The sequence below is a fragment of the Primulina eburnea genome, chromosome 7 (assembly GCF_022965805.1).
Source record: "Primulina eburnea isolate SZY01 chromosome 7, ASM2296580v1, whole genome shotgun sequence".
Taxonomy (NCBI): Eukaryota; Viridiplantae; Streptophyta; class Magnoliopsida; order Lamiales; family Gesneriaceae; genus Primulina; species Primulina eburnea.
The window spans coordinates 9,193,714-9,208,551 of record NC_133107.1 but is presented as its reverse complement, the minus strand read 5'-3'; the positions used below and the strand labels follow the sequence as shown (position 1 = coordinate 9,208,551).

At 39.3% G+C, this 14,838-nt stretch overlaps 2 protein-coding genes across 4 annotated transcripts; one reads left to right on the top strand and one right to left on the bottom strand.

Moving 5' to 3' along the window:
* Window positions 1–8,722: 8,722 nt before the first annotated feature.
* Window positions 8,723–11,424, top strand: LOC140837170 (probable serine/threonine-protein kinase PBL28). Of its 3 annotated transcripts, none has more exons than XR_012119227.1 (7): window positions 8,724–9,289; window positions 9,378–9,562; window positions 9,651–9,849; window positions 9,996–10,159; window positions 10,333–10,437; window positions 10,720–10,879; window positions 10,991–11,221. XR_012119227.1 is itself a non-coding variant. In XM_073203227.1 (7 exons), the coding sequence occupies exons 1-7, from the start codon at window positions 9,217–9,219 to the stop codon at window positions 11,225–11,227; spliced, it is 1,086 nt and encodes a 361-aa protein (XP_073059328.1). In that variant the 5' UTR covers window positions 8,726–9,216; the 3' UTR covers window positions 11,228–11,424. The 3 variants fall into 3 exon arrangements, 2 of the variants coding, with proteins under 2 accessions (XP_073059329.1, XP_073059328.1); XM_073203227.1 differs by having other exon boundaries at window positions 8,726–9,289; window positions 10,757–10,879; window positions 10,991–11,424; XM_073203228.1 differs by lacking the exon at window positions 10,720–10,879 and having other exon boundaries at window positions 8,723–9,289; window positions 10,991–11,424.
* A 196-nt stretch (window positions 11,425–11,620) lies between these two features.
* On the bottom strand, window positions 11,621–13,139 carry LOC140837169 (xyloglucan O-acetyltransferase 1). Its single transcript, XM_073203225.1, has 2 exons — window positions 12,894–13,139; window positions 11,621–12,743 (listed from the first exon to the last, which is right to left on the bottom strand). Exons 1-2 carry the CDS (start codon window positions 13,060–13,062, stop codon window positions 11,647–11,649), a joined length of 1,266 nt encoding a protein of 421 aa, XP_073059326.1. The 5' UTR covers window positions 13,063–13,139; the 3' UTR covers window positions 11,621–11,646.
* Between the last annotated feature and the right edge of the window lie 1,699 nt (window positions 13,140–14,838).

Sequence of the window (14,838 nt, the reverse complement as noted above, 5' to 3'; positions counted from 1 at the left end):
TATCATATCATAGCATGTGCATTTCATATAGGTTTGTATACTCATACTTTTGTACTGGGCGTTCTTATCGCTCACGTCCTCGGTTTTGTTTATTCTTGGACACCCCATTCCCACGGGGCAGGCCTCAGGTTGGATGGCTCAGGAGGAGCAGGAGGAGGACGTTGAGTAGCTGGTTGGTTTAGCTTTCAGTGTTTTCCATTTGATTCGATATGGTTGTACCGAATATTTTTTTTTTATTCTGGGTTATTCTAGATTTCGATTGGGTTGTATAACGTTTGATTCTTTGGCCTTTTCTGCATTTAACTCTGATTTTTATTAATTAAGTTATTTGCATGCTTAGTTCTCAATTAGTAGGTGATTCTGGAACGGGTCACTACATTTATGGTATCAGAGCATGCGTATGATTTTGGGATATAGATTCTGTTTTGGGATTTCCGTTGACCATTTTACCATTTTCCCTATTCTATCTTGTAGCGATGGCTGACCATTTTGATGACGGGAGTAGTCAGGGGAGTGTAGGTCGATGGGGTGACCAGGACGATCATAGACGTCATCGTGAGCATCGTCATCGTCGGGATGGTCCTAGGCGTTTCGATATGCATCGTTTCATGCAGATGGGGCCTAAGCCTTTAGTCGGCGGTGAGACTCCCGATGATGCGGAGGATTGGTTAGAGCGCATGGAGAGTTGTTTTCGTGCATTCCAGTGCACCGATGAGCAGAAGATGGAGACCCTTAGTTTTCTTCTCGAGGGCCGTGCTCGCAGGTGGTGGCGATTGACTTCTGCGCCGATAGTTCAGTCGCAGGGTAGAGCGACTTGGGTCGATTTCCGTGCAGCGTTCATGCAGCTGTACTTTCCTCCAGCCCTTCGCCAGGCCAAGACGATTGAGCTCCTGAACCTTAAGCAGGGGAGTATGTCTGTTGATGAGTATCAGCAGAAATTCTTTGAGTTGTTACCCTTCGCTCCTCATATCAGTGGCAGTTCTGAGGCCAAGTATGATCATTTCCTCCAGGGCCTTAATCAGGAGATCTTTGATCGAGTCACTGTCTGTGATAATCCTACTTCTTATGATGGGTTAGTGAACCGGTGTCGCCAGGCAGAGATCAGTCTCCAGCGTGGTAGGGCTATTCTTTCTTCTTCTAGACCTCCGAGTACTTTGGGTCCTCGATCTCAGTCTTTCAAGAAGTCTGGTTCTTCTTCTGGATCTGGATCTCGATCTAGCGGTGTTTTCCGTTTTGGTAAGAAGAAGGAGTCTTGTGCGCATTGTGGGAAGAACCATCCGTCGGAGCAGTGCCGATTAGCCGCAGGAACTTGTTTTCAGTGCGGAGAGATGGGTCATATTAAGAAGAATTGTCCTCAGTTGCGAGGTGGAGCAGAATCCGGTTCTGGATCTCAGACGACTGTTCAGCAGAGGAGGCAGGGTCAGGCAGTGGGTAGTTCGAATCTTCGACCTCGTGCCCAAGGTCAGGTTTTTGCGCTGAACCAGGATCAGGCTGCAGATGAGACGGAGAGAGTCATAGCAGGTACTTTTCATTTATGCGGTATTCCTGCTTTTGTTCTTATTGATACAGGAGCCTCTCATTCCTTCATTTCTGCACGATTTGTTAAGCGTCATAGGTTACCCTATGTTTCTCTAGACGTCATTCTTTCTGTTTCTACTCCGATGGGTCATTCGGTGTTAGCGAAGCGTCTAGTGATGGGTTGTCCCTTAGATTTTGAGGGTAACGAGTTGACTGCGAATCTTATGATCCTAGAGATGGAAGATTTTGATTGTATCTTGGGTATAGACTTATTGACTACCTACCGAGCTACTGTGGATTGTTACCAGAAGCTTGTTCAGTTTCGTACGACTGAAAGCTCTAGTTGGTTTTTCTATGGTGAGGGAGCGCGACCTCCGATGCCAGTGGTATCTGCTCTGAAAGCCTGTCGTGCTTTAGAGTCGGGCGGGGAAGGCTACCTCATCTATGCGATTGATTCATCCACAGGTAGTGTTGGTCTAGAGGATATTCCAGTGGTTTGTGAATTTCCTGATGTTTTCCCAGATGAGATTCCTGGTTTTCCTCCGGTTAGAGAGGTGGAATTTGGCATTGAGTTAATGCCAGGGACTGCACCGATTTCTCGTGCCCCCTATCGTCTTGCTCCGTCAGAGATGAGAGAGCTGAAGCAGCAATTGCAGGATCTTCTTGATAAGGGTTATATTCGCCCGAGTGTTTCGCCTTGGGGAGCTCCAGTCTTGTTTGTCAAGAAGAAGGATGGATCGATGCGGTTGTGCATCGATTATCGCCAGCTGAATCGGGTGACGATCAAAAACAAGTACCCTTTACCCCGTATTGATGACTTGTTCGATCAGCTTCAGGGTACTTCTGTTTACTCCAAGATCGACTTGCGATCGGGTTATCATCAGATGAGAGTCAGAGATGATGATATTTCCAAGACTGCATTTCGTACTCGTTATGGGCATTACGAGTTTCTAGTTATGCCATTCGGATTGACGAATGCGCCAGCGGTGTTCATGGATCTGATGAACCGAGTCTTCCGAGATTTTCTGGATCAGTTTGTGGTGGTTTTCATTGACGATATCTTGATCTATTCTCACAGTGTGGAAGAGCATGCCCAACACTTGAGGATTGTGTTGCAGATTCTTCGCGAGAAGCAATTGTATGCTAAGCTGAGTAAGTGCGAGTTCTGGATTGATCGTGTGGTATTCCTTGGTCATGTGATTTCCAAGGAAGGAGTTTCTGTGGATCCCAGCAAGATTGAAGCAGTGCTGAATTGGTCACGTCCGACGACGGTGGCTGAGATCCGTAGTTTTCTAGGTCTGGCAGGGTATTATCGTCGCTTCATCGTGAATTTCTCTCAGATAGCCAGACCATTGACGCAACTTACTCGGAGGGATGTTCCATTTGAGTGGTCATCCGAGTGCGAAGATAGTTTCAGAGAGCTTCGTCGACTTCTGACTTCCGCACCTGTTTTGGCGTTACCGTCAGGATCTGATGGTTTCAGTGTTTACACCGATGCCTCCTCGCAAGGCTTAGGATGTGTGTTGACGCAGAATGGTCATGTGATAGCTTATGCTTCTAGACAGCTAAAACCTCACGAGGAGAAGTATCCAGTTCATGACCTAGAGTTGGCAGCTATTGTGTTTGCGCTGAAGATCTGGCGTCATTATTTGTACGGTGTTCAGTTTGAGATCTTTACTGATCATAAGAGTCTGAAATATCTGTTCACTCAGGCTGAGTTGAACATGAGGCAACGTCGTTGGATGGATTTGCTGAAGGATTATGATTGCGAGATCAAGTACTATCCAGGTTCTGCGAATCTCACAGCTGATGCGCTTAGTCGCAAGGTGAGAGCCTCTGCACTTCAGACTTGTGCTATGACTAGTGCCATCCAGGATATTTGCTCGTTGGGGTTTAACTTCAAGCATCGGAAAGGTATGGAGAGCATTCGTGTTGCTACCATTTTATCTGAGCCCAAATTGTTCACTCGGATTCGAGAAGCTCAGATGTCTGATCTCAAGACTCAGAGATTAGCTCGGTTAGTTGGTGGTGATAGCAATTTCCATTATCAGTCCAATGGTCTTCTGTGCTTATCTAATCGGGTTGTAGTACCAGGGGATGACACTTTGAGGGACGAGATTTTGTCTCATGCTCATCGAAGCAAGCTGAGTATTCATCCAGGAAGCAATAAGATGTATAAAGATTTAAGAACTCGATTTTGGTGGAAAGGGATGAAGCGCAGCGTGTATCAGTTTGTCTCCAAGTGTCTAGTTTGCCAGCAGGTTAAGGCAGAGCACCGTCGACCGGGAGGATTATTGTTGAACTTACCTATTCCAGAATGGAAGTGGGAGCATATTACGATGGATTTCATTACTCACTTGCCATTATCTTCGAGGAACAGCGATGCTATCTGGGTAGTGGTGGATCGACTCACCAAGTCTGCTCATTTTCTGCCGTATAATCGTGATTTCACTTTCGATCGTATGGCTCGATTGTACATTCAGGAGATTGTACGTTTGCATGGAGTGCCTGTCAGTATTGTTAGTGACAGAGATCCTCGTTTTACCTCACGGTTTTGGGGTAGTTTCCAGTCAGCTTTGGGTACTACACTGAGTCTGAGTACTGCTTATCATCCGGAGACTGACGGTCAATCAGAGAGGACTATCCGTACGCTTGAGGATATGTTGCGAGCCTGTGTTATGGATTTCGGACCCGCTTGGCAGGATCATTTGCCTTTGATTGAGTTCGCGTACAACAACAGCTATCATCGTAGTATTGGTATGGCACCATTTGAGGCGTTGTACGGGCGACGTTGTCGTACTCCATTATTCTGGGACGAAGTTGGGGAACGACAGGTGGAGGGACCAGAGTTAGTCCAGCAGGCTATTGATAAGGTTGCAGTAATCAAGAAACGGATTAAAACTGCTCAGGATCGACAGGCTAGTTATGCGAACACTAAACGTCGACCTCTTCATTTTCAGCCAGGTGAGAAAGTGTTTCTCCGAGTTTCGCCTTTTCGCAGGATATTGAGATTTGGTCTCAAGGGTAAGCTGTCTCCGAGATTTATTGGTCCTTTTGAGATTCTGGAATGTGTGGGAGATTTAGCTTACAGACTTGCATTGCCGCCGTACCTATCAAGTATTCATGATGTGTTCCACGTATCCTTGTTGAGACGTTATGTAGCAGATGAGTCTCACATCTTGCATCCATCTGAAGTTCAACTTGATTCGGATTTGTCTTACGTGGAGCGACCAGTTCGGATTCTAGATCGCAAAGACAAGGTGTTGCGGAATAAGATCATTCCTCTTGTCTTAGTGCAGTGGCAGCGCAGAGGCACTGAGGAAGCCACTTGGGAGTTAGAGAGTCGTATGCGTTCAGAACATCCAGAGCTCTTTTGAGTTGTACTGTAGTTGTATTACAGATGTATGTTGTGTTTTCAGTTGTAATCGTAATATCAGTTGTATTCAACAACCATTGAGCTGTAATAACGATGTTGTTATTTCGTTTTGTTCATTCTCTAAGCCTGATTTCGAGGACGAAATCTTTTAAGGGGGGGAGAATGTAGTAGCCCGAATGCCGAATTGGGTAATCAACGGACTAATGGTGATTAATCATGATCGGAAGGTCTGAAGATGGTTCGGAAGCACCGAAGAGTTCGGACGATCCGAAGTGGGTTCGGTGGATCCGAACATGAGGTGTCAAGAGTGGATCGACACGTCAGTTTGCATACACGTTCGGACGGTCCGAAGTGTATGTTCGGTGGATCCGAACATGAGCTGTCAAGAGCCGATGGACACGTAAGAGTTCGGACGGTCCGAAGAGGGTTCGGACGATCCGAACATGGCCTATAAATAGTGCTCGGATTTCCTCATTTTGACTTGCCAATTTCTTGAGTTTTCTCTCATTTTGGAGAATTTGGAAGGTTTCTAGGGATTTAGTTGTTGGTCGAGCGATAGCCGGGAGCTGCCAGGAGTGGTAGCGTAGCGACGTCTGAGTTACGAGGCAATCGACATCAAAGGGCTGTCGACGGACGAAGGCTTGTTCTAGACCTGTTGTCTGGTTGTTCCAGTGGATTAGGATTGCTGTGATAGAGGTACAAAAGTACTATCCGAGATATCCTGGTTGAGTATACATTCATATATGTGTTGCATGATTATGAGGTGCATTGATATATGTCATTTGATGCATGCTATTATGTCACGTTTATTACTGCACGTTGCATTTCACGTTGAGCCGTATCTCCTTCGAGATAGCCTTTACTGTTGAGCTGTATCTCTTTCGAGATAAGCTATATCTTGGGGCCGCTCAGCCCTGTCTTGTGGACGCATGGACACCGAGAGTACACAGTGGCCGACGGGTCGGGAGGGCTTCGGTGGTCCGGGACATTTTAGGTCCACGTCTGTCTTGTAGTGGATGCAGTGACCCAGAGGTGTACCGCGCGGCACTATCCACTTGGCGCCTCTAGACTGAGCATTTTGAGATCCTTTGTGATTCCTGTTTCTTGACTACCCTGGTATCATATCATAGCATGTGCATTTCATATAGGTTTGTATACTCATACTTTTGTACTGGGCGTTCTTATCGCTCACGTCCTCGGTTTTGTTTATTCTTGGACACCCCATTCCCACGGGGCAGGCCTCAGGTTGGATGGCTCAGGAGGAGCAGGAGGAGGACGTTGAGTAGCTGGTTGGTTTAGCTTTCAGTGTTTTCCATTTGATTCGATATGGTTGTACCGAATATTTTTTTTTTATTCTGGGTTATTCTAGATTTCGATTGGGTTGTATAACGTTTGATTCTTTGGCCTTTTCCGCATTTAACTCTGATTTTTATTAATTAAGTTATTTGCATGCTTAGTTCTCAATTAGTAGGTGATTCTGGAACGGGTCACTACATTGAAGAAACCTCAAAATAGAAAAATAAAATATCTATAATCTTATCTACAATTTTTAAATATAAGATGTGCTTCAAAGAATTGGAGGATCAGCACATTAAAAAATATATAAACGTGAGCAGTAGAAAGAAGAAGAAGGTGAGAAGAAAGGAGAAAGGGGAAGAGAGAGGCAGAGGAGAGAGAGCGAAAACAAAGAGGGGAAGGAAGACAACAGAACAAAGAAGAGAAAAGAAGAAAGAAATTGGATGAGATATACGTGAAGAGAGAGAGAGAGAGAGGAAGGAAGTAGAAAACAGAAAAGAACGGAGGTGAACGGAAGATTACACGGAAGACAACAGCAAAGAGGAAGAGAAAGACCAAATACCACGATATGGCCCAACAATACTTTGTTGGATATTTGATTTATTTTTAATATATTATTTTTCTTAATTTTAATTATTGATTGATGTTGGTTTAATATTTTTTTTGTTAATAATCTGAATAACTATTTGCAAGTTTGTTGATTAATCATGAATTTGAAGATGGTTGGTTAAATATAGCAACAAAGACGTCATCAACACATGGTTATACTGACTAGAAATAATATTCGGTTTTAGTGTGCAATTTTAGATGAAAATTGAAATTCCACTAATATTTAATGTATTTAAATCTAATTAAATTCAATTAGAAATAATTGAATTGTTATATTTAAATAAGTTTATTAACTCGAGGAATCGTTTAATAAATAAATCGGAGATTTCACCGTGATTGTCAAAAATTAAATAATTAATTAAATTTAAACACGTGTCAATATAGTAGAGTTTGGTATTGTTTTGTGTCTTGGTGCTTTATTAGAAGTTGAATCTCTCATTGACATTTGAAACTGTCGTTTTTAGTTGCAATTATTTAATAATTTAGATTAATAATTCATATATAATATTTTTATTTATTTTTTTTAGCTTAAGTTAAGCGATAAAAATTCTAGTAATTAAATATTAATATCTGTGAGATCGATATTTGGACTCATCATTCATTTACTATAACTTGACCTAGTGCGCTTGTTAGATTTATTCCCAAGCGAAATCGTCGGTCAGTGTGCACACTGACTGCTCACCATATCAAGTATTATGATTCGTTTGTTTGAAACACTTATAATTCAATTCCATTTTATTATTTCTTGTTTGTTCTCACAAAATAAACGTCACACAAAAATTTGAAAAGACATATTCAAAATTCGACAAGCTTTAAAATTGAATATTAGTCAATAACTACTTTACCAAATAACCCATAATCCTCATTATATGATTTACTACATATTTTGAATGAGAATATGAATTTGAGACTTGTGTATAATCACCACATTTTATATGTTAAAATTTTACCTTTTTGAAATTTGTTTCTCATTGAAAATATATAACTAATTTTAAGCATGCATCACATTGATATTGTAGAGTGTCTTGAATATATAAATTAAAGAGATTTTCCTAATTAAACGTAACAAAAAACGATTATAAATATATAATAACTAATTAATAATTCGTAAAATTTCCTTCCATATAATATTTTTAAAAATTGCAGTCCCATGCCCAATTTACGGCCGACATGTGAATATAATGTATAAGCGTGATCATGCGGCCTGTCAAAGACCGAATTGAAAATTGCTTACACGAAACTAAAGGCACCAAATAAAGCTTCAAAACAGCAAGAATATGATACTCGTTCCACATGAAATCGTAAAAATTACAAGTAAAATACGGAGAGATTCACACAAATGAGCGTGTATAATCTTATTTTCACAAAAAACTCTTGTGAGATCGTCTTGCCAGTCAACCTCGTGATACGAATTTCAGACGCGACTCGAAGCATGAAAGTAATACTTTTTGTGCCCAAATTATTATTCTCATCGGAAAAAGTATCGTTTTTTGTTTGTTATGTCATGAATGAATATTGTGTCATGTACGATGATTTGAGTAAAAAATATTATTTTTCAATGTATGTATGGACAGATTCAATCTGTCTCACAGATATAGATCCGTGAAACGGTTGCACATGATATTCGTCTCCATATATAACTTAAAAATGTTTGATCTTACTCGTACAAGTAATGCCTGCATGAGCCAGGATCTTGACAAGTGTCGTTTTTTTAAACATGTCACGATCTTGCTCGGACCTTCCACCTGGGCATTGAGATTTACTCTAATGCTCACAAAGCAACCAAAAACCTATGGTTAAGAATCAATGAAAACAACCCTTCAACCACACATTATTTCCCAGTACACAAACATTTCTAAGACTAAAATTCTGTAACAAGAAACAGCAGGTTGTCTTTCCTTTTCAAAAAGCCACCAACCCACCTGGACCCAGCCAGATTCTAATTTTTTGTGAAGATGAGTTCTACCTCGAACAATATAGCAAGTCATCGTTCGAATTAAAATACTGGATCGGCCGAGCCCACAACTTCTCACTTAAAGTTAAGCAAGCAATTATGCCAATAGAACAGTTGCCGTATCTTTTTCTTCAAGTGAGAAATCTTGGTTGTTGGAGGATGTCATTGCTTAGTATATTTTAAAAAGCTAACGTCTCATTTTGCTTTACACGTACTCTTCCTAGGAATATATTCCTTTACTTAATATGATTATGGTATTATAATGTCTGGTTTATACAAATAAACCAATTTTAGTCCTGCATATACGTTGTATTTTCTTAGAAACTACATTTTCTTTCGATTTTCGTATACTGTTTTTCGAGTTTAGAGTACGAATGTATAGGTATTTTCTTGGAATAACTCTGTAAGTTCAAGAAAAATGGTGTGATAAATTCATTTTTCGTTGAGAAATTCAGTTGTAACAATGTCTTTGATTGGTTTAGTATCTGCTTGGAACAAGCGTAGGAGAAGCAAGTCTGAAGATCAAATCAATTCCTGTATGTTACAGTTCCCGATTTTCGAATAAATTTTTTATGTTGATACAAGATTTTGATCTTGGTTTGGAATAAAATTCTTGATTTTCAGGTATTTACAAGCCGCTGGAATACTGGAAAAATGAATGTGGTAATCCGCCAGCGAAAAGGCGTAACGCTTCATCTGTTTTTACATTCAGAGAAATGGCAGAGGCAACTTGTTCTTTTAGCAATGAAAATTTGCTAGGAAAGGGTGGATTTGGTCGAGTATACAAAGGAACGCTGCGTTCTGGAGAGGTACTTTCTATCATGAATTTCTTGTTCCCTTTCAGTGTAAAAAATTCTTGCCTCGAATTGATGATCAATAACTTTGTTGATCTACAAGGTTGTAGCAATCAAGAAAATGGAGCTGCCGTGGTTCAAAGAAGCGGAAGGGGAGCGAGAATTTAGGGTGGAAGTTGATATTTTGAGCAGATTAGACCATCCAAATCTTGTAACATTAATAGGGTATTGTGCAGATGGGAAGCATAGGTTTCTTGTTTATGAATACATGAACAAAGGGAACTTGCAAGATCACTTGAATGGTCTGTCTTTTGACTTTTTCTTTTTTCGAACATATTGTTTCTGAAATTTCATATTATGGGACAAGTGACGAATATTCAAGTAAAAGAGTAGACACGACATTTAAATTTTGCGAAATATTTGAAATGATTTGATCATGGGATTTTAGGGATAGGAGAAGTGAAGATGGATTGGTCTGTAAGGTTGAAAGTGGCTATTGGAGCTGCTAGAGGACTTGCATACCTGCATTCAAGTTCTGCTGTTGGAATTCCTATTGTCCACAGAGACTTCAAATCCACCAATATTCTTCTTGACAGTAACTATGAAGCAAAGGTAAGAATGTGTCATTTACAAGCCTAGAGAGGGGCGAATCCACGAGCTTTTTTCATTTGAAAGGGTCAATTACATCTGTTCATCGACTGTTCGATCCACTCATAAAGTGTAAAACTACAAAATTATATCTGATTTTACGAGATTTTTGTTTGTTTTTACGAGGATGGGTGCAGATATCAGATTTTGGGTTAGCAAAGCTGATGCCAGAGGGCCAAGAAACATGTGTGACGGCTAGAGTGCTCGGTACTTTCGGCTATTTTGATCCTGAGTATACATTGGTATGAATATGTTTTTTAAAAAATAAGATCTATAATTTTCTGTTGCAAGAACATGGAGAGGACCTAGATTTTCAAGTGATTTGCCCCAAGATCAGAATTTCTACTCTATTTTTTAATGAAGAATCTTAGATATTTTTGGGTTTCCTATCCTAACTTGGAGTTCATCTAGCAACTTAAGAAAGGGCTTTTTCTTTATGTTTTTGTAATTCATTTATTTGGATGGGAATTAGAAACTAAGAACTGAAGGTCTAATTCTAACTTTAATTGACAAAATGGCGAAAGGGACTGAGCTGTGGATGTGTATATACCTTGGAAACAGACAGGAAAACTCACTTTACAAAGTGATGTATATGCATTTGGAGTCGTTCTACTCGAGCTTTTGACCGGAAGGAGAGCAGTAGACCTAAACCAAGGACCAAGTGATCAAAACTTGGTACTACAGGTACTTGGGAAACGCATGACTCTCTGATGATCAATTAGCATGTTCAGAAACCAGTTAAAACTATCACAAGCAGTAGTAAAATTACAATTCCTGTACCTGAAACTTTCACAGGTTAGACACATTTTGAATGACAAGAAGAAGCTGAAGAAGGTGATTGATCAAGAACTGGAACGGGGATCATACACAATGGAGTCAATAGCCATGTTTGCGAATCTGGCATTGAGATGTGTCCGATTAGACAGTAGAGAACGGCCCTCAATGTCAGAATGTGTAAAGGAACTTCAAGTTATTAGGTACACTAATTCTAAAGGACTTGGAATGACTATGCATACACTTAGAATGATATAAAAATTGTTCTGTTCAAACAGAACGTGGCACAGAACATAGTTGTTAGACTCCGATTCGTATTCATCTTACAGCGTCAAAGCTAATAAAAGATTAGCAAAATATACAGCACATATGATTGTAATGTTTCAGCAATTGTAAGTGTTCAGGAGATAAATGTGTGTGTATTTATAGAGGATTGAATATATATTGCTCCCTGGCTTCGGTACAGTTAAGATGATAGAACTTTAGTTATTTTTTTATGCAGAATCATCAACTAAAACACAACTCGTGAGAAAATAGTCTTTTTCAGAATAAGATGATGCCTTACTGCTCCCAACACCTTCACTCAAATCTCGAACATAAACTGGTGAAGGACCTCATTTTTTCTCTCTTGTATTCACCTTCCAACCTCTGAATCAAAACGACGACGACTTCCCCTGCTAGTCACCGTTAGGCATTCTCTTGATCATATCTAACAATATTTCATTCCACGTGTCAATTGCCCCAGGCAAACACCAATGTACACAATCATTCTGCACATGTTCAGTTACTCCTTTAGCAAATGGGAAAGGGTTCATATAAGGTCCAGGATGCCCATCTGGCCTTAACAAAGTCAACTTACTAATATCCAAAGCCTCAAATATAACATTACTTCCATATTGTTTAGCCTTTAGTTTTGCTTCTTTAACTTCCTCCAACCCAAATCTCCTCATTTCTGCATTCATCCCTTCAAGAACTACCTCATTTTCACCAAATGGTTGAATCTTGGGGCAAGCACCAAATTTGTCCCATTCCCCTTCAAAATGGTGAGGTGAAAATGTTACCAAAAACACATGAATCGGATTTCTTTGAAGCCCTTTTCTCTTCTTGATCACTTCTTTAAATGTTGTGTTCAATGCCTTGCCAAAAACATCATAGATCTCAATCTCAGAATAGTTCTTACAGTAGTGGCAACCTAGTACTGAATCCCCATAGTAGTAGACTGCAGGATGTAAATACCAATGTCCAATAGATAAAACAAGCATATCTATATGGTCCAAATCGGCTGCCCAGTTCTCGTCCAAGGAATCCAAGAAAAGGGTGTTGAAGTTCTTCTCTGTGTTTTTCTCAATCCCTTTTACAAGAAATGGTGACCAGTATATGGAAATGTTGATGTTTCTATCTGGGAAATTCCATTTTCTGAACTTGTTTTCTCCCCCATCCGTGTAGAAAAGTTGGGGTTTTGCAGCGACGGAGACCATGCAGAGGAGGGACTCCAATTGGTTCCTCGCTATGGAGTCTCCTACAAAGGCCATGTGTTTGTTTTCGAGGAGTGTAAGGAATGTTTTGGGGTCAAACCTGGGAAGTTTGCATTGTCTTGGCTTCCATCTCCAATGGAGATAATCCTTGTCTGGCCGGCCAAAAAGCATGCAGTTTTGGCCGTACTTGATTGTTTCACATGTGGTGCCATTGTACAAAGGGTCTAACCTATTTGGCACCCATTTCCCATATGTGTAGTCGCATAATGTCTGAAATGTACCATTTTTGGCCAAAACTTCTGCAAGAAAACAATATAAATCGGACATTATTATGCATAAAACAAGCATCAACAACAAAAAGACTATAGATTCCTGAAAATCTCCAATGTCATTTCACAAAGTTGAGAATCAATTACAAAAAGATGCATGCATGAACGGAAATGACATACCTTGTGAAGGTGGAGGAAACTGATAATTTTGCGAAAAAGAAAAGGGATAAATATACAAATGAATGAAGGCTAATGGGGTGAGGCCATAAACAATATAGGGCAGTAATCTCTTCAAGAAATGGGAAGGCATTTGTTCTTTGAATGGATTGATATTATTTGACGATCCCATTTGATCAAACTTTTTTCGCTTTCTGGTATTTTGTTTTGATACGAGGAAGATGAAAGATGAAGAGGCAGAATGGCAGTGCCAAGAAGAGGCAATGTGATGATTCAATTATTTTTTTGAAAGAAAATTGTTAGTTTTTGCGTTAATTTATGTAATATCTTCAAATTATGATTAATTGCCATGTTATTGAATGTGCAAATATTTGGAAATAAAATGTAAATCCGTGATGATGTAGTCAAAGTGACCCAAGAATCATATTATTGTTTTCTCGGGTTCAAAACACAACAAAAATTTAAAATTATGTAATTTGAGAATTAAATCAAGCTTAATTGTTGTATGTTTCTAAATCCATCTGTAATGTGTTTAATGGAAATTTATTTTTAATGTTTAACATTTGGATCCAACTATTTCGAATTTTAAATAAAGAATAAAACATTAATCTTCTTGTATCTCTCTATGAACAATCAACTAAAGTCGCCTTTCTTCAACATCAACAATTGTGTTCATGATCGAAAACTTTGCTCCTAGTCTAGAATACACTAGAAATATAAACAAAATTTGCGTTAAGAATTAACGGTCGGAAGACGACGTTGCAGTGGAGCAGTGGCGGCATGTGGTGATGTGAGGGAGGACTCCACCGTGGGTACGCTCTAAACGTGGTCGTCGAAATCTTGTTGAGACGAGAGAGAAGAAAGATTCTTTACAATCTTGAATTTTTTGAAAAATCAATTTTCTCTTGATAATGGAATCATGATCCTACCAGAACACTTTTAGGATCAAGTGTTTCACCCTTGTCCAATCTACTATGTTTATTTTGTCAACTTTTGAAGAGATAAGATAGGATTAGATAAGTCATTATCTGTCCTATGGTTCCTAGACTCTTTAGAACTCTCCATGGGTATTTTGATTTAGTAGAAAATCCATTAATCAATGTATCACTAGGAAACTCCAAGTTTATCAATTAAACAATCCATTATTGTAGTTTCATCATAATCCTAATCGACGATCAGACATCGCCTATGTGACAATATTACAAAACTTGTTATTATGATATAAATTGAAAATTTCGAAATCAAAATTTTGACTAATTCATTTTTGGTAGCTGTCAATTTTGGAAGTTTCTCACAAAATTTAGATTGTTATACTCTGCTTACAAATTTAGAAGTAATGCTATCTATCACAACTTCCAAATATGAAATCAATTTATAAACACTAATATAATTCATATGTTTGATTTGCATCAAACTAAATCACCAAATTCAACTAATTGAATTTGACTATCTCAACATGAACATGGTAATCAATACTTGTGAGATCTTCAATTGTTCAGAGATACAGCTAACCGTGGGTTCACAATTCATTTAATTTGAGACAAAATTTCTCTCTTATATGAGCTTACCCTTGTTTGCCTCTTTATGTGCATCAACCTCTTGATCACAAGAATGTTAGAACTCAGTTCTGATTAAACACATCGAATCATGGTAAGAGTGTCTAGTATCATCGTCCTATAATTCTCTAGGTATCACTGATTGTTACTGCAAGACCAGTAGATTATGGTTAGCGTATATTACGATATCTTCAACACATATATCTCGATCAAATCTGCAAACATTAGTCTATCTAGAATTGCATATTAATTCAATAACGATTTGATGTATATTTAAGTAATATAGTGGCATTGTATGTTCAACTAAGAAAAAACTTTGCCCTAAAGCACAATTTATACACTGGCCAGATATTCCTTGCAGTATTAACTTATCAGATAACATAGAATATTCA